Source organism: Eubalaena glacialis, chromosome 6, assembly GCF_028564815.1.
Source record: "Eubalaena glacialis isolate mEubGla1 chromosome 6, mEubGla1.1.hap2.+ XY, whole genome shotgun sequence".
In the NCBI taxonomy this organism is placed as follows: Eukaryota; Metazoa; Chordata; class Mammalia; order Artiodactyla; family Balaenidae; genus Eubalaena; species Eubalaena glacialis.
Genome location: NC_083721.1, coordinates 72,455,608 through 72,483,553, shown reverse-complemented (window position 1 = coordinate 72,483,553; position 27,946 = coordinate 72,455,608). Strand labels below are relative to the sequence as shown.

Below are 27,946 nucleotides of genomic sequence, written 5' to 3'. Positions count from 1 at the left end.
CCCCTCTTTTCTGGCTTTGTTTTTCATTACACCCAACTGTATGTTATCTTTTGGTATTCTTGGAGGTAGAGAACATTTGCTGCCATTCAGTGGAATGTGTTTCAGCTCTTCCTTCTAATCTAATAGAGTTGTCTAATAACTTTATCGTTTTATTCCTAAATATGTTAAAAAGTTTCTAGTCTATCTCACTGTAATAGGCCTTTTTAAATTAAAAAAAATTTTTTTTTCATCTGTATCTGGAATAATCTCTGCTTTTTATGTTTTTCTGTTTGTACCATTGGTCCTAGCTTTCTCCTTCCTACCTCATCTTCCTTGAAAATAAGGATAGTATTTTGTTTCCTTAAAAAGATATCCAGCTTTTGCCTCATTGGCCCATTTATTCCTTTTACTAGTGCCTGTTGCTCTTATTTTAAATTAAATTTGTTATTTAAATTTTCATTTCTTCTCAGCATCCTAAACTTAGTTTATTGGCATCTTTAAACTTGATGAACATGTTGTATTTTTCACTAATGAAGATGTAATGCATTGCTTCATTCAAGAGCGCAGCTTACTTTTTAAGTCTTAATTCTTGGCCTAAGAGTATCAAACCAAGGAATCATTACCACAGAATTGTCTTTCAGATCAGTCCAAGAATTTTCTCAACAGCATGGCTTCTGTTTATTTATTTATTTATAGCAGTTTAAATTTCCTGTCATCATTAATCTCACCTGACCCAACTCCAACTTCAGATAAAAGATTTCTGAAAATATTGAAAACCAAAAGGGAGAAAAAAGCATGGGAGTGTGTATGTGTGTGTGTATTTGTGTGTGTGTTTTAAAGTCATTCTGTTCAAAAATGAGTCTCAGTTATCATAAATGATTGAGTGCAACTCATTGATTATTGAATATAACTAGCTATCAAGGCCTGAAAACCTGTTGTTATTCTAGCTTTTCTTGATTCTACTCCTCTGCCAAGTCTTCAATATTTTTAACCCAGCTAACCAACATTTCCTTTTAAATTAGCTTAACTCCATTCCCTTTTTTTAGGTACACTCTATACCAGTTGAGCTAGTTCTTCCTCCTTCTTTACAGTGCCTTTGGTCAATAAATTAAAAACATCTTGGATTCAAACACTAGTCTCGAAATACAACTATCATCTTTAAATACCTCATTTCCTAACTGAAATGAAGAAACCTTCATCACTCTTTCTTAAAACATTACTCAAGGAGGGGGGTAGCAATACTTTAGAAAGTATGCCAGAAAAATACTATTATAAAATAAAATTTTATTCTCTTCCATACATTTCCCAATAAAATTTTCTGCCTTAGGATGATTTCATTTTTCACAGTCATAGGAAAGGCCTGTTATATAATAGGACTATCTTTAGAGAATGCATTACATAAATCTTGTATTCTGTAGAACTAAATAAAGTTTGGCCTTGGGGGTGTGGTGGGATGTATTGGGAGATTGAGATTGACATATATACACTATTGATACTATGTATAAAGTAGATAACTAATGAGAAGCTACTGTATAGCACAGGGAACTCAACTCAATGCTCTGTGGTGACCTAAATGGGAAGGAAATCCAAAAAAGAGGGGATATATGTATACATATAGTTGATTTACTTTGCTGTACAATAGAAACTAACACGACATTGTAAAGCAACTGTACTCCAATAAAAATTAATTTAAAAAAATGTTTGGCCTTAAAAAATATTCAGAATTATTATACCAAATTCTCATTTCTAGACTTAATTTTGGAGGAGAGTTGCATGTTTTTATTCTTTTATTGATATAATCCCAAATGTGGAAAGAGGTACTTTCCATAAATGTGGAAAGTACCTCTTCTTGAATAATAATTATTGATGTATCTATGTTTCTCCACAGAATGATCACAGATCTAATGCTATATCAAGTTCACCTACAACAGAAACAGGTAATAGACACAAAAGTGCAATTAACCACATCCTGATTATAATTCTTTACCAGGATTTTCCTGATAAATTACTCCTTAGATGGCTGTGGCTTCCTTTTCTGAAATGAGAAATCAGACACAAAATTGGGAACTCTGCACATTTTTCACTTTTTAATTCAACTAGTCGTTCAGCCACTCAGCCATTTGATATGAAAAAACGAGCAAGAGCTAGCAGGGCTGTAGGTTTGCAAGAGACTATATTTAATACATTAACATTCATTTTGCCTTTATTGATATACCAAAAGTAACATGACAATTAAAAATACATACAAACAGGGATTTCCCTGGTAGTGTAGTGGTTAGGATTCCAGGCTTTTACTGCCATGGCCTAGGTTCAATCCCTCGTTGGGAAACTGAGATCCCACAAGCTGCACGGCACAGCCCCCAAAAAAATAAAAATAAAAATACATACAAGCAGCCCTCCCACTTTCAGGGTTACTTTTCTTTTCTTCTTTTTTTAAGTATTTATTTATTTGGCTGCTCCGGGTCTTAGTTGCGGCATGCGGGATTTTTAGTTGCGGCATGTGGGATCTTTTAGTTGTGGCATGCGGGATCTAGTTCCTTGACCAGGGATCGAACCTGGGCCCCCTGCATTGGGAGCGTGCAGTCTTAACCTCTGGCTTATGAGGGAAGTCCCGGAGGTTACTTTTCTATACCAGATTTTCTATTAATAAACAAAATTATCATTTTATATCATTGCAATATTTAACTTTTTTCTTCATTTGCCATTTATTGAACTTTTGTCATGTGTCTGTTATTATATTTAATTTTTTTCCATCTTCTTTAATCTTATTTTGCTTTTCCATGCTGATTCAGTTCATCATTCCCCTGCATATTCTTTTCCTGCTGCTATTCAGAGAAACCAGGCCCAGCGCCCTGAAAGCTTCCTTTTCAGAGGAGCTGTCAGGGCAGAAACAAATAAAGGTAGGTGGCAGTGCTAAAAGGGGCATTGGTGGGGGGGGATGGTGGTTATACAATGACATTATATGTTACATGCTTTTAAACTTCTACCCTGGGAATTCCCTGGCAGACCAGTGGTTAGGACCCTGCGCTGTCACTGCCGGGGCCCTGGTTCAACCGTGGGTCAGGGAACTAAGATCCCGCAAGCCGCGCAGTGAGGCCAGACAAACAAACAAATAAATAAATAAACTTCTACCCTGAGATGTCACCAAGGCAAAAGTTTTAAACTCTGTGTTTGTCTGTGATCTCACTGATATTAAAGGAAGAGAATCTTAATCTTGTTTGAATTCATTTTGGTCAGAAAGTTTCTCAGTACCACCTAAAAGCAGGTTATAGTGTTTGAACAAAAAAATTACTCTTTCAGGGCCTCAGGGAATGTCCCTTCTCTCTGTAGTGTGCTCTTTTTCAGATTTTTCTGTTGGTAAAATCTGTTTTCTGTGTTGTTAAAGAAATGAATCAGTAATTAAAAAAAAAAAAGAACTATTTAGTCTCATGGTTTTTAGTTAATGTGGCAAATTTCTGCCTGACCCCCAAAGAAGTTACCTAGAAGTGGAAACAGACATTTCACTCCCAAAATAACTATTTTTAACATAACTGATAGATACACTCACAGTGAGATTTAAACTCAAACCAGAGATGCACTGCTGGTGGGATTGTTAATTAGCATGGAAAACTGTTTACATTATCTGCTAATGGTGAACCCTTGTATATCCTATGACTAACAATTTTGCTTTCTGAAATATGTACACATCTGTACCAAAAGATATGTCCAAATTATTCATAGCAACATTATTCATAATAGCCCCAAACTGAATGTCCATCAACAATAGAATGGATAAATAATTGTGTATATTTGTACAATGGGATACTAAATAAGCAATGAAAATGAACACATTAATATACACAACAACGTGGATAAATCTTATAATGTTGATCAAAAGAAGCCAAACATAAAAACATACACATATATAATATGGTTTTATAGGTAGAAAGTTCAAAAATGGACAAAACTAATCTGTGGTGTTAGAAGCCAGGAGGTACATAGTTAGAATTAGAACCTGTGGTACTAGAAATAACTGTTGGGTACTGATGGGTAGGGAACATGAGAGGGTCTCCTGGGTGTTGGTAATGTTACATTTATTGACTTGCTTGTGTCTGCTTTGTGATGATAATTTATTGAGCTGTTTGCTTATGATTTGTCTAATTTTTTGCATGTGATATTTTTCAATAGAAACGTTTTTAAATGGATGTAATCAAACACAAAGTAGTTGAGCCAAATGGGTAATAGACATTTGGTAGTTTTTCATACTATTCTCCCTATTATTGTGCATATTTTAAAATTTCCATAATAAAAGCTTTTTTTAAAAGGTCAGTCCAGAAGTAGAAAGTGCTGTACTTTCAAGGAAACTGTGATCAGGTGGATCTGAGTATTTTTGCATCACTGGCAGTCGCCTTTCTATCTTACATACCAATATTTTTTAGGTCATGCGTCACCCCTTCTTTCATCTTCTGCACCTACCACTGATTTTAAAGATCCGGTAACAAGACAGAATTCAAGACAGAGAGAAGAAGAGCTGGAATTAATAGATCAACTACGGAAAGTATGTACATTGCCTTTGAATTACATTTTTCAGTGATACTGCTGTAGCCCATAATCCTGGCATCACTTGTTCATTTGACTTATAATTTTTAATAGAATCAACAAGTGCCCATTGTGTGCTGTGGTGCCCATTGTGTGATGAATTTTTTCACTTGTTTACTAGGAAAATGAGATGGGTTATTCCATAAAGCTCAACCCCTGACCCTACTCATTTAAAATTTTTTTCTGCCTCATGATTTAAAGAAATCTTGTTAGAGTAATAATAATTCATATGTATGTACACATATACATATATCGATACATACCACACTTACATCATACGTAGTGTTTATTTTAAAATTGGATCTAGTTGTTTTTTGTCTTTTAGTCAGAAAATTGTAAATGAATTCTGTTGTGGAACTTTGCAGCACTGTCGCCTGGCTGCCATACATATGTATATATATGATCTCCTTAAATTATTGACTTAGGATAGAAAGATAAAATAGAGATTGTGGTACTTAAGTTATTTGCTTTTTAACTTGATTTCTAATTAAAAATATTCCATTGTGACTCCATTATGTCCTGTGTGTCAGCCACTCTTGAATTAATATATTTCACATTTTCCTGTTCTTTTAGCATATTGAGTACCGGTTAAAAGTATCTCTGCCTTGTGATCTTGGAGCAGCTCTAACCGATGGTGTTGTTCTTTGCCATTTGGCCAATCATGTGCGGCCTCGATCTGTCCCAAGCATTCACGTTCCCTCACCAGCTGTAGTAAGTTTATAATGCTTAAAAAAAGTTGGCTCTTCATCAGACATTTGTTAAGTACAGAGGCAGGCACTGTGGAGAATGCTAAGGGTACAAATATGAATAGAGTCCAGCCCCTGCCTTCCGGGTCTCACTTCTACTAGAGAAAAAGTAGGCATGTAAACAATAACTTACAGCTGTGTGTCATGTTATAGAAGAGGTATGTAAGAAGTGTGCTATGGGAATACAAAAAAGGGGCCACTTCAACTCTGCCTGGAAAGTTCAGGAAAGCCTTCCCAGAGGAGGTAAAATTTGAACTAATTCTTGATGTATGAGTAGGAATTTGCCAGCAGTACAGAGAGGGAGAACAGCATTCTGGGCATAGTATTCCTAGACTAAAAAGCTAAGGAAGATCATGGCATATTCAAGGATTTCTTAAGTTGTTCAGAATAGATCATTCACAAGGTGTTGGTGTAAATGGCAGAGGATGTAGCTAGAGAGGTAAGCTAAGGGCCATGTGACAAGGGCCTCATGTCCCATGTCAGGGAAATAGAAGTTTATCTTAGTGTAGACAATCAGGAAACACAGAAAGAATTTGAGAGGAATAATGTGATTATAATTGCAGTTTAGAATGATGAATATTTCATCATTTGAGGGACGAACCTCAGGTGGAAAATGAGGCAGAATATGCATTCAAGATGACTGGCAGGTTTTTTTTAGACTGCTGGTTAGATATGGACATCAGTATCAGGATGGCAACCCACAAGAGAAAGAGCAAGTTTTAGATTGACACAACTCTCCTTTTTCTTCCTTCAAAATTTTTTAATATTTTTTTTCCATTCTTTTTTATTTATTTATTTGGCTGCATCAGGTCTTTGTTGCAGCACGCAAGATCTTTGTTGCAGCAGGCAGCTCTTTCATCGTGGTAGGGGTTCTCTTCATTGCAGGCTTCTTTCTAGTTGTGGCGTGTGGGCTCAGTAGTTGCGGCGCACACCTTCAAATTTTTATTAAGAAAGATTTCAAACCTTCAGAAAAACTGGAAGAATAACACAAAGAATACCCTTAAAGCCTCCACCTAGAGCTGACATTCATTGCATCTTGCCATCTTGCTTTGTCTATATTTATGCGTGTTCATGTGTGTGTGTGTTTTAATTGCACCATTTAAAAGTTGCAGATATTATAATACCTTACCCCCTAAATATTTCTGAGAATTGTCCTAGGCCACCTTGCTCTTACCCGTAGCCTGAAGCCAGGGATGAACAGTGTGGTGGCTGAGCCCTGTTCCTCAAGGTGGGAGTGTAATGTGATTGATTCACAGTGCTCCCTATGGGATCAGGCTGAAACTGAGAAGGGACAGCTCTGAGCCCTTAGCAGCCAGCAGGGAGTGGGGGTAGGAAATGAGGATGGATGCACAGGCTAAGTAAAGAGACATTGGGTGAGGCACCAATAGCATCCACAAGTTATATTCAGATTTCCCCAGTTGTTCCAAGAATATCTTTCATGGCTGCTCTGCTCCTCTCCCCTCACTAGTATGCACACACAACAGGATGTAATCAAGGTTTCCACATTGCATTTGATTATTATTTGATGTTGTGACAGCTCTTTTGATGAGTCTGAATGGATATTGTGCATCTGTAACATGCTTAGCCGTGTCTAACCTTTTCAAAGATTTTGCCCTCATCTCATTTTCTGGTCATTTGTTGTTATTTATGTTATTTAAATAACATAAGTATGTTATTTACATACTTCCTGATGCAAATCCTTTACTCAAATTGCAGTTGTATCTAGGCCTATAGATTGCCACTCTGGACATTCATCTTGCTGCCTCCCCAGATGCAAATCGTTTAAGCCTCCCAAGGACCTTTGATTCTAATTATAAAAGCTGCTTTGTTACCAAGGTCCCAAGAGGCTGACATGGCCCTTTCCCCTCTAGCATATCCAAAAACAGAGTCATGCATTTGCTTCTAAAGAAAATAGGTAGCCACTTTTTATTTAGTGACCTCAGAAAACAGGCATTCAGCTTTGTGTAGAAAAGGCAGAGGGGAACAGTAGCACTACCAAATCAACTACGCCCCCAAAGACTTGAAAGACTTGGTTTTGCTCCTAAAGGTGGTGATTAAGAGAACAGGAATTGACATGCTATTTGGCAACGCCAGAAGGGGAAGGGCTTATTCATACTTTGCCTTCTTCCCAGTTTCTGTCAACTGAATTAAGAAAAATAAATTTTTTTAGTAATAAAAAAAGACAAATCTATCATTCTTCATTTTCAGGGGAAATAATTAGGAAGTAGCAAGGAGCTCATGTAGAAAGTGGAATATGAGAGGAAGGGTGACTGAGGTTCTTTATCTTCATCAACCAAACATAGTGCCTTTCATTTAAGAATGTAAAGTATTTACATACAGGAAAAATAAAACTATTTTATCAGTGTTAAACCACTTAGAGACATAAAACACATGGACCTTCTTGTCAAAGAAACATGATATAACATGAAATTAGAGCATTTAAAACTTGCTAACGAAATCAACAACAACATTTAGTCATATTTATTGAGCAGCTAGTCAGTGGTAGGCATTCTGAATAGGATGAAAGGTACAGAGATGAGTTACAAGTGGTCCATTCTCTCAAGAACATGAATTCCTCTTAAAAAGTAAAATAAATAAAAGAGGTCTTTCCTGAAATAGTATCCTTGACACTTAAAAGCAAGTAGGCCTACTAAATAAAATTGTTTAAGAGGGGATCTTTTGGGTTAATAAATGACCTATAAAGTTGAGAAACACCTCAGTATGTAAAAATTCCCAAATTATAACATTTGGGGGTGGAAAAATGGACTTTGAGTCAACCAGATGAAAACCGTCCAGTATTTTAATTAAAAGCAAAAAAAAAAACCTCCCTTTTAAATTATGATACTGATTATTATGAATAAGTCAATATTGCTTTAATGGGGATACTGTTACAGTACTAGATTTCAGTATAAATATTTATATCTATTTTTCCTTCATACTGAATTGCTCTCCCTCATATTAGACTATTTCTCCCCTTATTCTGACCATACAGAGAGCTTTGTAACTTACTTTCTTAGAGATTTTTCCTGATGAGGATATAAAATTAAAGCCAAATACAAATGAAAAACCGTAGCAGTTTCTTTGTGGCTACATTAACACATAGTGATTTATTGTAATTCTTTGAAAACCTGCTAATTAGATCTCTGAGTGTAACTTAAGAAACACTTTCATGATGTACTGTATGAACCAGGCTTTTTTTCCCCCCCAGTTCAAGAAATGATCCCTCATTGTAAGGGGAGGTCATAAGTCCAGGTATTTCGAAAGAAACTCAGAAGGGCGCTTGTGCTTGTAACCATTAGGTTATAATTCATCTTTCTTCGTTATTTTGGGAGAATCTGTGATGTATGATAAACTGCTGTTTGGTTGTTCAATAAGCATAGGTTTTAGGTAGTACAGTTCACATTGTTAGAAGTGCACTATTGAATCATATAAAAAAATCATAACAAATATTGTGATGTGACAACTCATTGAATGAACCATATCACCAAGGAAGATGACCTGAAAAAATGCTGAATCATTTCAAATTTCAAATAGCAAAATCATTTATTTCTTGTTCCCTTCAGTGTAGTTCCTTTCCTCTTGCTGAAATTATTTACTTTCTTCCCCAAAACCCACATAAGATTTCTTATTCAGATCGGGCTGTACATTACAGAAATGAAACAGGCTCTACATGGCTATCCAAAACCATGTTTTATGTCATATGAAGTTCTGGAAAAGCTTTTGGGGATAGCAGTTTCCTCTGATATTTGACTTAAGGCAAAATTATGAGTCCCTCTACACTCCAGAGTGATAGGGAGTCTACACCCCTGGGTCCTTTTAACTAGCCATTCCATTGGACACATACAGAGCGGGGATGTGTAACCTGGGATTCATGCACTCCTAAGGCTTCCAGCACTCGTTGAACTCCCTAAAATTGTATGCATGTGTATTCTTCCCAAGAGTAGATTCACAGCTTTCATCAGACTATAAGAAGGAGTTGTATCCCAATTATGAAACACTGACCTACATCCCTGGGATTTAGACAAATGCTAAGAGAAGGAATGACTGGAGACAGATGATGGTTCCCCACTCCATTTCCCCTTCATCAGTCAGAAATCTGCTCTTTGTAGGGGAAATCTCAAAGGAATCTTTTTATTCTACTCCACAACCCCCCACCCACACACATCTTAGGGTGCTAGTACTCCTCATAGAGATAATGCTGAGTTGGACCCCAGGATCACTATTCTGAGCTTTCTTTTCTTTTTGTCTGAGGTGGTGGTGACTCTTGGACCAGTTTCTTACTTAGCAACACGAACTCTATCGTTTTATCCTTCGTTTTGCACAGAAGGAAACTTGTTTTTCTGCCTATGCAGTAAGACCTATTTCACTCTCCTTCCAACATCTGAGGGAGATGTTTCAGAAATGTAGGGGTCCTTCTTTTATAGAACGAAATGCCCAGGTCCCCTTCTTTTGCTAGAGTCCCACATTCATGATCCACCTGTGCACACGACGCCCCTAGCCTTCTCTCCCAAACTCAGATCAAGATCCTGGTCTGCTTAGCTAAGGTCCCTTCAGAATAAGGGAAGCTAGTTACATTGATTCTGCTTCCCTTTCTACTGGTATATGGAGAGGGAGTTTCTAGCTAATGAAAATTTCTTCTAAGTGAAAAGCAGTTGTCCCATGTTTTCTTTGCCCAGTTTCTCTTAAAGTTAAGCCCATGCCCCAATAGCTTTCACCACAGTGACTTTTCTATTAGGCCTCAATTCACCTTACCTCCCTCTTAACTAGCAAGGAGTTAAAACCATAGCATCACTCGTACCGTGAACACCCGCTGTTTCACATGTAAAAAGTCTAAGAGAAGGAGCCCAGCTCCAGGTGAATTAGCCAGTGTGAACCCCCATGATTGTTTTTCTCCTTCTGTTAAGCAGATTCTGATTCTATTTACGTTTCACTTTTTTTTTTACTTTTTTACCTCAGTTATAGAAGAACTTGGCATAGGCAAGAAGGGGTGCTCTCCATGGAAACCTGTTATCTTCTTTCTAGACTTAATTTTGAAAGCTTTTCAATTTGAAAGTTTAAAATTATTATTACTCTCCTTCCATCTCAGTTGTTGCCTTTTATAAAACTTTTATGATAAAGCCAATCCTAGTGCCTGCTACGTTTCTCCGGCCAAGATTATAGTACCTTCAGCCATTACTATGTAGTTATCTTGTTTCCTCTCTTCTTGGCAACAGTATGATATTCCATCTTTGAAGAAAACCCAGATATTCCCAAGTGAAACCGTTTTTTTTCTAGAGATGGTACAGGCTTTCATCTGCTTTGTAAAAACTATAGGTCAGATTCCCTGCAAATGTTTGGCTTCCATGCCTGATACTTAAACCAGCAGATGAATTTGAACAATTGAGTTTGTTAATCACTTTGGAAAATGAGATTCAGATTTCTTTCTTACATGATAACCCACTTGGCAAAAAATTTTATCACTTTAGGTCATGTGATACAACTATGTTCTAGTCATCAGAGATCTTTTCAGAAAAGCAAGCTTACTAGTTAGTGACTGGGGAAATTTCCACCCTTTGGAAAATGGTTCTTTAATCCAATCTTTTAAAATTCAAATGTTTAAAAAATTTTAAATATAACCATTGAGTAGAGACATTATGCATCTGTAACATATTTATGAGCAAAGGCTATTGATTTTTTTATTATTATTACTGTTTTCTTTAAAAAGACTGAAAGGAAATGAACCAAAGTGTTAATAACTATAATTATATTTGAATGACTGAGCTGTGGGTAATTAATTTTCTTGTTATTCCTCCAAATTTTCTTTGGTTAATATCGCTTTAAAGTGGAAAAAAATGAAACCATCCTCCTAAAATTTCTCTATTTAGCACTTGCCTTACAAAAATCAAAGCCCAATGTCTAAAGTAGGGGGTGGCAAACTATGGGCCAGAGGCCAGTACCTATTTTTGCAAATAAAGTTTTATTAGAACACAGTCACTCTTATTTGTTTATATATTGTCTGTGGTTGCTTTCAAGCTCTTAGCAGATTTGAGTAGTTGCAACAGATCATATGGCCCTGAGGCCTAACATCTTTATTATCTGATTCTTTAAGAAAAAGTTTGCTGACCCTCTGGTCTAGAACATTCAGTTTATGAAGCAGTTGTCAAGAGTATTTTTAGTTAGCAAATTTTTTTAAACTTTGCTAATAACACCATGTTTTCTTTCCTTTGCAGCCTAAATTAACAATGGCAAAATGCAGACGAAATGTGGAGAATTTCCTAGAAGCTTGCAGAAAAATTGGTGTACCTCAGGTAATAAATTTATCATATTTTATGTTGCTAAATAAATTTGGGTATTATTTTCTTAAAATCTTTTAGAAATGCAGGTATCTAAAATCTTATAGGGTAGTTCTGAGCTAAGTTGATAATTACTAACATGATTTTGTGTTACTAGAGTCAGTCATTATATTTTGAGCAGTTTCCCTTAATTATTTCCAAGGACCAAGCAAAGAAATCATATACACATGAATTTCAATATGTTGTAGTAAGTAATTAGTGCTAAGTAATCAAAAATAGTTATTCTGATATTTTCCTAAATATCCCCTCTTGCTGATTGACTTGTGTACAACTTCATACATAGTAGAGTCTGTGCTTCAGAATAAGTGCATCTCAGACTAAGAATGTTTCAGTCGGCTTCAGTTTTTTAACACTTGCTTTAATGCTTTTAAAAAATGTTTATTTTGAAATAATTTTAGGCTTTGAGAAATGTTGCAAAAATATCACAGAGATACTGTATACACTTCACCTAGGTTCCTGGACTGTTAACATCTAACATAAATGTAAACATAGTATGTCATCCAAACCAATAAACACGTAGACAGTGCTGTTGACTAAATTGCAGACTTTATTCAGACTTTACCAGTTTTCCACTAAGCTCTTTGGAACGGAACACACAAGAGGCCATTTCTAGTCACTTGTCCTGCTCTTGAGATTTTTTTGCCTCCAGGTTCCTCAGTTAGAGCTTTATTGCCCTTTAATAGTACAAATAGTTAAACTTTTACCCTTTAAAAAACAATTATGTTAAGTGTGGCACTCTTAAAAAATATTACATATAGTGACATACATAGATAGACTTAAAGAAATAAAAACTGGTGCCATGGGCTTCCCTGGTGGCGCAGTGGTTGAGAATCTGCCTGCCAATGCAGGGGACATGGGTTCGAGCCCTGGTCTGGGAAGATCCCACATGCCGCAGAGCTCCTAGGCCCGTGAGCCACAATTACTGAGCCTGCGCATCTGGAGCCTGTGCTCCGCAACAAGAGAGGCCGTGACAGTGAGAGGCCCGCGCACCGCGATGAAGAGTGGCCCCCGCTTGCCGCAACTAGAGAAAGCCCTCGCACAGAAACGAAGACCCAACACAGCCAATAAATAAATAAATTAAATAAATTTAAAAAAAACAAAAACAAAAAAAAAACTGGTGCCATTTGATACTTTTTTCATTAACTACAACCATTACAGTTCATGTCACCATATTTTGTCCAACGTTCAAGGAGAAAAACATGACACTTTTCTATCACCTTCTTAATTAGCTGTCAGAAACCCGGTATTGGCCCCTGGACTCAACAAGTCCACTATTTCTCTCGAAGTTAAGCCCTTGTCTCAAGGGCTTTTCCTGACAATGACTCATTTTACCCAGTTCACCATTCCTCTCTTTAACTAACATGAGTTGAGAAGGTCAAAGCATCACTTGTCCAGTGAACACCTTTCCCTTTCAGCTCTTTCACAAAGTGGAAGAGAGCCCAGCTCCACAGAGCAGCTGCACTAGCCAGTGTTAATTCCCATGAGTGTTTTTTCTCCTTTTATTAAGTAGATTGTGATTCTACTACTTATTTTTTACTTTTTTCTTTTGCATTTTATTTAAGCTGAGTTATAACATAACTGAAATTTACATTTAGTGATAGTTAGTAAGGATCTTTTTTGTTCCTGTGGACAAATTCAAAGCAAATGTATTGCCTTTATATCATATTGTTTTCTGAAGGCTCATCATCTCTTTTAGAACTAACCATTTTTAAACATATTGAGAGCATTAATAAGGTTTCTAGATAAATGGCATACATTTCTGCATATTAACAGGCAGGTTCTAATATTCACATGTACACTCTAACATTCAGTGTTTCCCTTATGCCTACTTGAGATGATCCTACCTGACCATCATAAGCACGCCCAGTACCTGCCCCAGTTCCATAGCACAGTGTCTTTGAACAAGAGAATGTGGCATGGGTTGGTGCAGGAAATGGGAACCAGAATAAAAATATGAGTGATTAAAAAGAGGCACCACATACCTAGAGAGAAGAGTGCTGAAAACGGCCCCACACGGCAAGACGTCCTGGCGCACTTAGCCTATGTCAAACCTGTAAAGGACTTCTTACAGTCCTTGTACATGTACTCTGGGCTTTACAGAACTGTCATCTGTCTCAGATTTAAAGTCTATACACTGAAATTCTTTTAGAATATAACCGCCATTGGTCAACAAAATCAAAAACAGTGTGCCTTTTAAAGCATGCGCTTTATTCCACCATTTGCCAAGCAATGGTTAACAGTATTTATTTGAAGGCAGGAGATAGAAAAAATACAATTTTAAAAGACTGGGTACTAAAAAAAAAAAAGACTGGGTATTTTTCCAGGGTGGTTTTAGACTGGAGTTCTTGCCACATCCTCCTTCCCCTCCCTTTCCCCCACCAGAAAGAGTAAGTGGACATTCCACATGGGCCACCTCTTCCTTCTCCACTCCTGCCTTCCACCCAAGTCTCACCACCACCATCACTAACACTTTTAGATGGGTTCCTGTTATGCTGCTACTTCTGCTAAAACAGTTGATCATTTGCCTAAAACAAAATGAAGGAAAATGAATAAATACAAACTCGTAGGTTTAAACTAGCATTCTCAGGTCCCTCTGCCATGGGAGGGAAGAAGAAACCTATACCTCTTCTTCTTCCTTTGTTCTCCCCTACTTCTGGGCATTATGACCTTTACCTAAACATGACCACCTGCTATGTTTAACTTGTAAATAAAATCAGGGATGTAATAATGATCACTTCTGAAAATAGATAACATAAAACTTAATATTGAAAAATTTGTCAGATCTTCTGTCCAGAAAACATGTATAAAGGTGAATGATTTCCCTTCTCAGTATAACTTTTTAAATGTTTACAAGTTAAATTATGAATGAAACACTGAAGAATAAAGTGACTGTTAAAAACCTCCAATAAGGTTGGGCATATGGATAGTCTCTTTATTATTATGCTTTTATTAAATATATGTTATGTTCAAAAAACTATAGTTGGTGATAAAAACTTCTGTTTGAGTCTGATATCTTATGTTCTGGAGTTATTATATGTTATGTATGAAAGAATATTTTCCTGTTATCAAGTCCAGTAATGCTTTTATTTATTTAATTTCTTAATCTGTGAACTAGAGGGTTTGGATGATCTCTAAGGCCCATTACAGCTCTAGATTCATTTTGTACAATTAGTAAACAAGACTTGGTTAAGATGGACTTGACTTGATTTTTAGAGGAACACCAAGTCATTCAGTACACCTGACTTCCAAGTAATAAATTTCCCCTGATTATTATGCTTTCTTCATTCTTTGAACCTTCTTGACTCACCTGGCTTTCTCCGAAAACTTCCCTCTCCTCAGCCCACCCCCAGGTTTTGTCCTTGCTTTCTGGCCTATTTTTTGTTAATAGGGAAGAATGAGTCGAGAAAGAGGTTGCCTCACCCACTCAACCACTCTCAGGCCTCACATAACCATTAAGTCAGCATCCATCTCTGTTCATTTTATCCTGAATGTTCATGCTAATCGCCAACAATTTTATTCTGCTATTTAGTAGTAAAATCAAGCTGAGCACATAGAGGATTCTTTGTGGTTTTGTTTTTCAGCATTTAGATTCATCATAATAAAAAATGTTATGGGATATGTTTCTTTGAATATGACTGAGATGATCATATTGAATTCTATACTCAAATCTGTATTTCTGATCCACTGACTTTATTTTTCTGTTTTCCTTTCCTGCTCACACTTTGGACAGGACAATCTTTGTTCCCCTTCTGACATCCTTCAGCTAAACCTCAGCGTAAAAAGAACTGTTGAAACACTACTTTCTCTTGGGGCACATTCAGGAGAATCCAGTTTTGTCTCTCTATCTATCCAGCTTTTGGGTTTTGTGGCATTTTATTGTACTTTAATGTTAACTCTCTGTATGCTTTATTACTGGATCTTCCCCCTTTAGCCGAAAGTGCATTCCAGTGATTTTTCCACCTCATTCCTGTGCTTGGTAAAGGAGGTTTGTTTCTCATTCAAAAGTATTTACATATGTGCTTTTTTTAAGTTGGTTAGCCATCAAAGAGCTAACCGATAAAGTAGGTAAATCCTTTCCTCGTGTGTCCAGATGCGCAGCTCATCACGTTAGGGAGCATTTATGATTGCTAGCAAAGAGCAGAAAGACCAGTATATTTTCTTCTGCTCATTTGTCCATTCTCCTGGCCTATATGTGGCCTTGTTTCTCTTATCATAAATGCTAAGCAGGGTCTACTAATACAATCCTGAGCCTGTTGTTAGAATATGACTTAGAGCTTTATTTCCAAATGGCATAATAAAATTTCCATCTGGCCTTCTTTCCATGCCTCAACACAACTTAAGTGTGGAAATTGTGAGAAGTATTAAAATTAAGAGTTGCTGAACTTTTCAACAGCTGTTCATGAGGAAACAGTTGTACCCCTTCTGTTCTGGGGAGCACCTGGTCACTTAGATCTCTGCATTGAGCTGTGCCCTGAAATCCTGAAATCTGTCTTTATTGGTAGGCACAAGTCCACCTAATAAGCATCTGCTCTCTGGACATCTGGAAGGCACTGGCCATTTAATCTTAATAATTTTAATTTGATCAGAATGTTCAGTACAAAGATAATGTAGGTCCCTAGATTGCTATTCTGAGCCCATTGTGTACATTGGAAACAGTACACAAGCAAATTATCTGGAGCTGATCTTTCAGGGGTAGGCACCTGTCTGCACATTTATTATGTTTGTTATCTTTAACTTCACTTCTAGAATCCTATTTAGAATTTAAAATTGGAATTTATGTAATTTCCAATGTATTTGAACCATCTTAATAGGTGAACTTATATTTGATAGGCTGTTGAGATTTTATCTGAACAGTAGCAGGTAAAGTATTAGGCAGCAGTCTCTGTTCTGTACCCAAGGCAATGAATGCCTCTTTCAGAATGCTTAGTATATTAGCTGCTAGCCTTAATGCTTGAAAGTACTTTATAATTGCATTCAGATTCTGGTTCTCATAAATAGTGTTTCTGAACATTCAGGAATCTCTGAACTCTGTTAGGAAAATTGGACAACTGAACTCATGTATGAAGGAAGATTGTGAGGAACATATCATGTTGTAGAAGTCAATCTGAGGATCTGATTGCTTTGGTTTTCTTTCATATTAAATGGGAAAATTATTTAACACATTAAAAACCTTTTACTTTTAATGCTGAAACATTGAACACTGTGTTAAAAACAGCAGTAGTGCCTTTTGGAGTTGGGGGGAGGTTTTTTTTTTTTGTTTTTAAGATGTCTCTGAGTCAGAGATCATTCAGTTTTGTGAAGTTCTGTCCCTTTAAAAAAAACACATGGTGTTTTGTGTGGTTTTGGGGGAGTAATGGTGCATTCTCTTCAGAACAGAGTTCCCTCTAAGCCAGCTAGAAGGTAAATGTGCATCTGGAAAGCATAAGCCACTGAGGGAATGTGTAAGCCACGGGCTTACAGGTCACAGGGCACCCCTGGAAATGGAGATCAAGGAATCGGCGTCAGAGGAAATATGTCTCCCCCCAGAGTAAAACACCCTGCAGGTTCATTTTAAGTATAGTTAATCTGTACTTCAATTGTACTCAGAAGATTTATACAAAGTTGCTAGTTTTATAAGATCAAAAGATTCCATTTACCTTGTTTTATCAAGGTAAGTATTAAATAAAAAGAAAGTGATTAAGAAGCGCAAGTACCAATAACGGTTCATAAAACATACTTGTTATATTTTTTATTGCAACTGGTTTTGTAAACTTCCTAATAATATATTAAGTGCCAATGAAAAGCTGAGAAAAATCCAGTTATCTTCTTTAATAAGTATGTATAGTCTCTTTTTCAGTAGAACCAGAATCCCACTTTCATTCCTTTAAGTGTAACCTCTTCTTTCTTTCATCTAATCAATGATAGATGTTATTCTTATGATATGCCTTTTTGTCTTACAAGAAAGGATTAACCAAACACATTAATGAGGTAATAAACAAGATAGAAGTAATTTAATTTGCTTAAGCAAACATGTAAATGATTTTCAAATATATGTTAATTAATATGTTCCTGACTAAGCTCACATCATAGTTCTCCAGCATAATTTAATCCATTAAATACCAGGATATAAAATACTTTTTCAAATATGATTTCTTTATTTAAATTCTGTAATTCAAGTTTTTAAGTAATTCAAACTGGGCCTTCCATGAATTATCCAATGTAGGGGAAATTTTCTCAAATACTTCTAAATCTCAAGGATATACTTCAGTTTCTTCCTGTGATCCCTGCCTGGTCTGAGAACCCTGATTTTCATAGTCAGGTCTATAATGTAGAGAGCATTCCTCTCTCATGCAGTCTGAGTTATGGCATGAAACTATCTTGCATTCCTATGGTTTGTAATTTCCAAAGCGCTTTCTCCTACAATGTTATATCTTTAGGCTTCAGCCATCCGGTAACTTGGAACTGTTTTTCTATTTTCACCTGCCTCATTTTACTGATCTGCATTGCTCTTTTATTTATCAGGGGTGAAGGATGCTGCTTTTACTCCATAGTAGTATGTTTATCTTCTGTTGTATGTAAAAGTGTATGTAACTTGCCCATTTTCTAATATTCAAAATGATCTGTATGTACTTTTAGATGTATTAATAAAAAAAAAAGTGACAGTGAGTGTCAGGTACCATCTCTGTGTAACTCATATTACAGGTACTGACTTCTCGTATCTCAGTTCATTATTATGAGGGAGAGAAGAGATGCTTATTTTTTCTTTTCAGTTCTGTGATGTTCATCCTCTTTTCTCTTATGTTTGTTTTTATGTTACGTCGTCCCATTTCAGGAGCAATTATGTTTGCCTCTCCACATTTTAGAAGAGAAAGGTTTGAGCCAGGTTGCGCTGACGGTCCAGGCTCTCCTGGAACTTGCCCCGCCCAAGCAGCAGCAGCAGCACCAGCTATCTGCTGTGTAAGGACTCCCAGCACCGTGGGCGTTGGCCTGGCCAAAACGAAACAGGACAGCATGACTGCTGCTGTGAGCCGTCTGCTTAACAAAGCGCTTACGTGTTCTTAAAAGGGACTGTTTCCATGATTCCTAACAGGAATATTTTGCTTCATTTCTCCATTTTAGGGGAGGTTATATCCATTTGCATTGAATTGTTTATGAAGACACGGTTGGTTTTCACAAATGAAACTTAATTCTGTCATTATTGAGAACCCAACACTGAAGCCTAACCTGGCTGTGCTTTTCTAGAGAGTAGGCTCTTTCACATACTGAAGACTATCTTCTCAGAAGGATATTTGTCTCTCTTGAAGGCACAGCCATGCTGTTACCTTTCCCTGTTTGCAAGCCCTCTGGAATCCACTAGTTTCTAAACGTGGTTGTTCATTAGAATCTCCTGGAGAATTTGTTAAAGTACAGATTCTCACTCGGTTGGTTTAGAGTGAGGCCTGGGTATCTGCATTTCAACAAACATTCCAGGTGTTTCATGTAGTGGAAACCATTGTTCCAAGCTAGATATCTGTATAATTTGGGGGGAGTAATGACTTCACTGTGTTTTTCAGCTCTATTATGACTACTTGGACTGTTCTGTCCAAGGTAAAATAAAAATAATGTAGAAGGTCTAGATTTTGCATAGTAAAACAATGAAACAGATACTGTTGCGTTTAAGGCCAGTGTCCTAGGCCTCCCCCCAGCTCCAGTCCACCACCACTTAGAGGATGGTTCCATGTGTCATCCCACTAGTATCTAAACATTATAATCAGGCACTCTACACACAGGGTCCAGATCTTTAGGCTGGTAGCTTGTGGCACTCTGCATCCTGTGTGTTGACTTCACTGAGCTCACCCCTTCTCCCCTGCAAGCTGCTCCCAGGATACCTGGACCTGCGAACACCTTCCAGTCACAGCAGATGCACTTCCAGCTCCCCAAATAACAGAAGATTATGAAAATAAAGGAAAAGCCAAGCTTCTTACATTTCTTTCAGCTAACTGCCGATTTCCGTAGCTGAGTTAAAGCACTTGTGGCGTTTTAAAAACAGCTTGCTGTCTTTTCATCTAGCCATCTAGCTCCCCGACCAGTGCCTTATTTACTCAATTATGGGTGCAGTAAAAGGGCCCAAGGGCTCAGACAGCACAAAACCAGGAGCCCTAATTCAAGTCTAAGCCACTTGGGTCTTTCTTCCCCTATATTTTGAGACCCTTTTAGTTGTCAGTGATATCTTCTGGTATTCACTGCCTTTGTAAACCAAGTAAATAGAGTAAGTGAAGATAATAGTTATCTAGGTTTTTTCCTGTTGTTAACTGTTCTGGGGTTTCTTTACCAGTACATGCATTTAAGAATAATATTCTCTCGTTTTATCATGTAGCAGCATCTAAAAGTAAATCTGGATAAAATCATGTTGAGTATCTGGCCAAAATAATGTTTTCTCCTTGTTGTCACAGGTTTAAACTTATATAACACAAAACATCTGAGCTCAAAGCCCAATCCTTCAGGGTCCTTACAAAACAAAAGTAAAATGTGTTTTAAGTGCTTAGAGCCAGACCCCATTATATTTACAGTTCCAAACAGACCCACCAATCATAGGACTTGTTTAGAATTTAGCTGTGTATATTTTTAAACTCTAGGTATTTTTACTTCTAGTCAACATTAAACCTCAGTACAATCTCCAAATTATAGACAGCCATTTGAAATGAAACTCAGCAAAGGACAGGACTATTTGTCACATAGTTGCAAGGAATAATCCCAGTCAGCATACATAATGCAACATTTGGAACATTTGTGACTAATTTCCCCATAGGAATAATTGGAATTTTCAACTTATTTCAAATTTTATACATAGCATGAAACCTTATTCATATATTTTTATCAGACTAATTCAAATTTATATTTGAATAGTTAGAAAATACTTGTTTACAGTTTTGGTTGATAATGAAAGAAAAATATAAAATATATTGAATGTCTTTTCTGTGTCAAGATGCAAAACAAGTCATGTTTTTGTTGGAAAATTTTTGTCCTCAGTGTTTTGTATATACCTTTTTTTTTTTTAACTGGAAAGAAAATTTAATATTTAGCCTTGCTAGACTCTAACATAAGATGAAGATGACTTTGTTACAGTTCCACCTGACATTTATGAACTTCCTACTGAAGCAGTGACCTTCCCAGCGCTGAAGAGTGAATGAAGAAAAGGCTAAGTGCCCGCCCACCAGGGCCCCTGCTAACGGTGGAGATTTTAAGTCAGCAGGTTTCTGGGCTTTCAATCTCATACTTGCTTAGCACTCCAAACCAATTTTCTCTGGAAACAACTCATGGGAGGAAGGGCCTTTGTATTTGACTAGAATAGAGTAGGATACTTAGTAGTAGTAGGTCACTTTCCTTAATAGCTTTTGAAAATACAGCCTCACAGCTAATCAAGGAGTCTGATTTCTCTACTTGATAAAAGCCCAGCAGTGACTAATGATGTATGACTACGCTGACGAGTATGATGAATTTTTTAAAACTAAGCGCTTAAATGGTTATAGAAATGAAGGAGAACATGGATATTCAGAAACGTTTTTATATACATATTGCAGTAAGGTGGTTTACAGCATATTTCATTTTATTTCTGAAAATGTTGTAAACATGTAATTAGTAAAAGATTTTGTAAAACATTGTCCTATATTTGTATGTCTGTAAATATAATGCATAAGTTCTAAGAATAAATATGTCAATATCATGTATGTTATTTTAAATTGCCTGTATGCCACTTTACACATTGACATTAAAATAAAAGACAACACTTCAATAGCATGAAATAAAGGCTGATTTGAAAATGTTCATACCTAAAGCATGGTTTCCTTGGCAAAAATAAAAGGGTAAATTCTTTGATGGAACATCAGTAGAAACTGGGTCCTCATAATGGTCCCTTCAGATCAAAATATACTTTTTTAAGGAAGTGTACATATCAGTACTGTCCGGTATTTGGAGTTAGATATAAGGCTTAATTTTGAAATATATGTGACCCATTTGGAAGACTTTTCTCAGAAATTACCAACTGTGCTATAGGGAGAGCTTTAGCATTCCAAGACATTCTATTCTGATTAATCAAGGCAAGAATGACCCAATGGGCTCATTCTCTTTTAGCAGGAGAGAGAGAATGACAATCAGCTTTATGTGCCAGTCACAGATTAGGTATTTTCACATGCTTTACCTCTTTTAGTCTTAATACCCCATAAGGTGAGAGTTGTTGAGTAAGCAAAGCAGGTATAGGCCCTACTGTCTCACGTCTCAGCAATATCTCCAAACTCATCTCCCCGCTGACCTGTGTCCCCTGTCTTTCCTATGTGTGGCTTGTATATCCTGACATCTCATTTCTGTCTTGTATTTATCATTTATATCCCTACCTATTTCCCAGAAAAGGAGCTGAAGCAGCTTATAATAAGATATATGTTCCATGTGACAACCCCCCCCATAAAAACAGTAAAGTGATAATTTAAAAGGCAGGCAGGAACCAACCTTTATTAAAACTTTATTGTGTATGTATTATCCTAGACACTTGATAAACATCATCTTGTAGTTCCTGAACACCACTTTTGCTCATAAGAGTGTTATTTATTACACTAGACGGAATCAATAGCAGAATAACTGAGGCAGAAGAATGGATAAGTGACCTGGAAAACAGGATGGTGGAATTCACTGCCATGGAACAGAATAAAGAAAAGAATGACAAGAAATGAAGACAGCCTAAGAGACCTCTGGGACAATATTAAACACACCAACATTCACATTATATAAGTCCCAGAAAGAGAAAAGAGAGAGAAGGGACCCAAGAAAATATTTGAAGACATTATAGTTGAAAACTTCCCTAACACGGGAAAGGAAATAGCCACCCAAGTCCAGGAAGTGCAGAGAGTCCCAAGCAGCATAAACCCAAGGAGAAACATGCCAGGACATATAGTAATCAAATTGACAAAAATTATTAAAAGCAACAAGGGAAAAACAACATACAAGGGAACTCCCATAAGGTTAACAGGTGACGTCTCAGCAGAAACTACAAGCCAGAAGGGAGTGGCATGATAAACTGATGAAAGGGAAGAACCTACAACCAAGATTACTCTACCTGGCAAGGATCTCATTCAGATTTGACAGAGAAATCAAAAGCTTTACAGACAAGCAAAATCTAAGAATTCAGCACCACCAACCCAGCTCTACAACAAATGCTAAAGGAACTTCTCTAAGTGAAAAACAGAAGAGAAGAAAAGGACCTACAAAAACAAACCCAAAACAATTAAGAAAATGGTAATAGGAACATACATACCAATAATTACCTTAAATGTGAATGGATTAAATGCTCCAACCAAAAGACACAGGCTTGCTGAATGGATACAAAAACAAGATGCATATATATATGCTGTCTACAAGAGACCCACTTCAGACCTAGGGGCACATACAGACTGAAAGTGAGGGGATGGAAAAAGATATTCCATGCAAATGGAAATCAAAAGAAAGCTGGAATAGCAATACTCAGATAAAATAGACTTTAAAATAAAGAATGTTACAAGAGACAAGGAGGGACACTACATAATGATCAAGGGATCAATCCAAGAAGAAGATATAACAATTATATACGCACCCAACATAGGAGCACCTCAATACATAAGGCAACTGCTAACAGCTCTAAAAGAGGAAATCGACAGTGACACAATAATAGTGGGGGACTTTAACACCTCACTTACACCAATGGACAGATCCTCCAAACAGAAAATTAATAAGGAAACAAGCTTTAAATGACACAATAGACCAGGTAGATTTAATTGATATTTATAGGACATTCCATCCAAAAAGAGCAGATTACACTTTCTTCTCAAGTGGGCACGGAACATTCTCCAGGATAGATCACATGTTGGGTCACAAATCAAGCCTCGGTAAATTTAAGAAAACTGAAAGCATGTCAAGCATCTTTTCCGACCAAAACGCTATGAGATTAGAAATCAATTATAGGGGAAAAAACGTAAAAAACAGAAACACATGGAGGCTAAACAATACGTTACTAAGTAACCAAGAAATCACTGAAGAAATCAAAGAGGAAATCAAAAAACACTTAGAGAAAAATGACAATGAAAACACAATGATCCAAAACCTATGGGATGCAGCAAAAGCAGTTCTAAGAGGGAAGTTTATAGTAATACAATCCTACCTCAAGAAACAAGAAAAATCTCAAACAATCTAACCTTACACCTAAAGGAACTAGAGAAAGAAGAACAAACAAAACCCAAAGTAAATAGAAGGAAAGAAATCATAAAGATCAGAGCAGACATAAATGAAATAGAAACAAAACAATAGCAAAGATCAATGAAACTAAAAGCTGGTTCTTTGAGAAGATAAACAAAATTGATAAACCTTTAGCCAAACTCATTGAGAAAAAGAGGGAGAGGACTCAAATCAATAAAAATTAGAAATGAAAAAGAAGTTACAACAGACACCGCAGAAATACAAAGCATCCTAAGATACTACTACAAGCAACTCTATGCCAATAAAATAGACAGCCTGGAAGAAATGAACAAATTCTTAGAACGGTATAACCTTCCAAGACTGAACCAGGAAAAAATGGAAAATATGAACAGACTAATCACAAGTAATGAAATTGAAACTGTGATTAAAAATCTTCCAACAAACAGAAGTACAGGACCAGATGGCTTCACAGGTGAATTCTATCAAAGATTTAGAGAAAAGCTAACACCCATCCTTCTCAAACTCTTCCAAAAAATTGCAGAGGAAGGAACACTCCCAAACTCATTCTATGAGGCCACCATCACCCTGATACCAAAACCAGACAGATACTACAAAAAAAAGAAAATGACAGACCAATATCACTGAGGAATATAGATGCAAAAATCCTCAACAAATACTAGCAAACAGAATCCAGCAACACATTAAAAGGATCATACACCATGATCAAGTGGGATTTATCCCAGTGATGCAAGGATTCTTCAATATACACAATCAATGTGATACACATATTAACAAATTGAAGAATAAAAACCATATGATCATCTCAATAGATGCAGAAAAAGCTTTTGACAAAATTCAACACCCATTTATGATAAAAACTATCCAAAAAGTGGGCATAGAGGGGACCTACCTCAACATAATAAAGGCCATATACAACAAACCCACAGCAAACATCATTCTCAATGGTGAAAAACTGAAAGCATTTCCTCTAAGATCAGGAACAAGATAAGGATGTCCACTCTCACCACTATTATTCAACACAGTTTTGGAAGTCCTAGCCACAGCAATCAGAGAAGAAAAAGAAAAGGAATACAAATTGGAAAAGAAGAAGTAAAACTGTCACTGTTTGCAGATGACATGATACTATACATAGAGAATCCTAAAGATGCGACCAGAAAACTACTAGAGCTAATCAATGAATTTGGTAAAGTTGCAGGATACAAAATTAATGCACAGAAGTCTCTTGCATTCCTATACACTAACAACGAAAGATCAGAAAGAGAAAGTAAGGAAACAATCCCATTCACCATTGCAACAAAAGAATAAAATACCTAGGAATAAACCTACCTAAGGAGGTAAAAGACCTGTACTCAGAAAACTATAAGACACTGATGAAAGAAATCAAAGATGACACAAACAGATGGAGAGATATACCATGTTCTTGGATTGGAAGAATCAATATTGTGAAAATGACTATACTACCCAAAGCAATCTACAGATTCAATGCAATCCCTATCAAATTACCAATGGCCCTTTTTACAGAACTAGAACAAAAAATCTTAAAATTTGTATGGAGACACAAAAAACCCCGAATAGCTAAAGCAATCTTGAGGGAAACAGAGCTGGAGGAATCAGACTCCCTGACTTCAGGCTATACTACAAAGTTACAGTAATCAAGACCATATGGTACTGGCACAAAAACAGAAATATAGATCAATGGAACAGGATAGAAAGCCCAGAGGTAAACCCACACACCTATGGTCACCTAATCTATGACAAAGGAGGCAAGGATATACAATGGAGAAAAGACAGTCTCTTCAATAAGTGGTGCTGGGAAAACTGGACAGCTACATGTAAAAGAATGAAATTAGAACACTCCCTAACACCATACACAAAAATAAACTCAAAATGGATTAAAGACCTAAATGTAAGACCGGACACTATAAAACTCTTAGAGGAAAACATAGGAAGAACACTCTTTGACATAAATCACAGCAAGATCTTTTTTGACCCACCTCCTAGAGTAATGGAAATCAAAACAAATAAACAAATGGGACCTAATGAAACTTAAAAGCTTTTGCACAGCAAAGGAAACTATAAACAAGAAGAAAAGATAACTCTCAGGATGGGAGAAAATATTTGCAACGGACAAAGGATTAATCTCCAAAATGTATAAACAGCTCATGCAGCTCAATATTAAAAAAACAAACAACCCAATCAAAAAATGTGCAGAAGACCTAAATAGACATTTCTCCAAAGAAGATATACAGATTGCCAACAAACACATGAAAAGCTGCCCAACATCACTAATTATTAGAGAAACGCAAATCAAAACTACAGTGAGGTATCACCTCACACCGGTTAGAATGGGCATCATCAGAAAATCTACAGACAACAAATGCTGGAGAGGGTGTGGAGAAAAGGGAACCCTCTTGCACTGTTGGTGGGAATGTAAATTGATACAGCCACTATGGAGAATAGTATGGAGGTTCCTTAAAAAACTAAAAATAGAATTACCATATGACCCAGCAATCCCACTACTGGGCATCTACCCAGAGAAAACCGTAATTCAAAAAGACACATGCACCCCAGTGTTCACTGCAGCACTATTTACAATAGCCAGGTCATGGAAGCAACCTAAATGCCCGTTGACAGATGAATGGATAAAGAAGATATGGTACATATGTACAATGGAATATTACTCAGCCATAAAAAGAAATGAAATTGGGTCATTTCTAGAAACATGGATGGACCTAGAGACTGTCATACAGAGTGAAGTAAGTCAGAAAGAGGAAAACAAATATTGTATATTAACGCATATATGTGGAACCTAGAAAAATGGTACAGATGAACCGGTTTGCAAGGCAGAAATAGAGACACAGATGTAGAGAACAAACATATGGACACCAAGCAGGGAAAGCGGGGGTGGGGGTGAGATGAACTGAGATATTGGGATTGACATGTGTACACTAATATATATAAAATAGATAAGTAATAAGAACCCGCTGTATAAAAAAATAAATGAGATGCCAAAAAAAAAAAAAAGAGTGTCATTTATGACACTCTTTGCTCCTAAGTGCCATTTTTCACTATAGGCAAGTTGAATAAAGTCAGAATCAGAGACATTACAGGAATTACTGAAATTTTAATGTATCACTATAACTAGGATTATGTACTTTTTTTTCTGGTGAGAAAGAGCAAGAGGAATCTTCACAAGACTCCTAGAAATATTTCTTCCCAGCAATTTTTTTTTTCAAGTTATGAAGAAGCTCTGAATTCATAGTATAATCCTAATTCAGGGTTTGAAAACTAGTATAACAGTCAAGGTGACCTAGTATAACCAGGCCTCACCTGGGAATGTCCAAATAAGAAACAACCTGTAGATGAGCTGTATGTGATGGTAAAAGATGTTTCTTACTCCCTTCAGGTCCTCCTTCCCACCTCCAGAACACCAGCAGAAAAGATAGAGGATAACTTGGTCACTTCTTGCCTCTCCGCTTGTCCTTGTCTTTGCCTTTACCTTTACCTTTTGAATCCTTGCCATCATCTTTGTCCTTCTTGGGCATTTTGAAACCACCAATTTCCTTCCGTACCACAGTGCCTCGCCACCAGGCCTGGAGCTGGAAGAGGACAGGGAAGCGGGTACAATTTGTAGTATGCCTGACAAGTTGCATTCTTTCTACATAAGGGGATTGTTTTTTCATAAACTAACTTCTGTGAAGATGGTCTCTGAGACACAGAAGTGGCCAAGCATGCTATCCTTAGAGCAATGCTTGCCTGTTGTGCAGGACCCAGAGCTTAAGTCCTGGACTCTGAAGTTCTCAAGGAGTAAAAATAAAGAAAAGGGATCTGATTAGGCCTATCTTTCCTTTACACTTAGAAACCTGAGTCCCTTGTACTGCTGCTCTTTATGAACATCCAAGTTCCCCAAATCTAACAACCATTTGATCCAAAAGGGATGCCAGTTACCTGGACCACAGGCAAAAGCAAGCACTCAGTCAAAAATGTGCAGATAATCTAGTGATTTCAGTAGGTTTCCTGGTGCATTTCAATCTCTAATGATTGATGAAAGGATCAAAACTCCCCTTCAAAAAGGATTTAGTTAGCTCCCTTGAATATCTTAGTCATTAGACA

General features: G+C 36.8%; 2 protein-coding genes across 10 annotated transcripts in view; one reads left to right on the top strand and one right to left on the bottom strand.

Moving 5' to 3' along the window:
* Positions 1-20,575, top strand: part of LRCH3 (leucine rich repeats and calponin homology domain containing 3) — a 109,656-nt gene extending 89,081 nt beyond the window's left edge. For 6 of the 8 annotated variants that reach the window (XM_061194289.1, XM_061194287.1, XM_061194285.1 and 3 more), the window contains 6 exons: positions 1,868-1,916; positions 2,772-2,879; positions 4,398-4,516; positions 5,131-5,268; positions 11,513-11,590; positions 18,447-20,575. In XM_061194289.1, coding sequence (XP_061050272.1) covers positions 1,868-1,916; positions 2,772-2,879; positions 4,398-4,516; positions 5,131-5,268; positions 11,513-11,590; positions 18,447-18,575 — 621 coding nt within the window. In that variant the 3' untranslated portion in view covers positions 18,576-20,575. The remainder of the gene's footprint in view (positions 1-1,867; positions 1,917-2,771; positions 2,880-4,397; positions 4,517-5,130; positions 5,269-11,512; positions 11,591-18,446) is intronic. The other 2 variants (XM_061194292.1, XM_061194288.1) reach the window with 1 other exon arrangement.
* Positions 20,576-27,176: 6,601 nt separating this feature from the next.
* The window catches only part of IQCG (IQ motif containing G), a 40,672-nt gene continuing 39,902 nt past the window's right edge, over positions 27,177-27,946 (bottom strand). For both annotated transcript variants that reach the window (XM_061193194.1, XM_061193195.1), the window contains exon 11: positions 27,177-27,432. In XM_061193194.1, the coding sequence (XP_061049177.1) occupies positions 27,292-27,432 (141 nt within the window). In that variant the 3' untranslated portion in view covers positions 27,177-27,291. The remainder of the gene's footprint in view (positions 27,433-27,946) is intronic.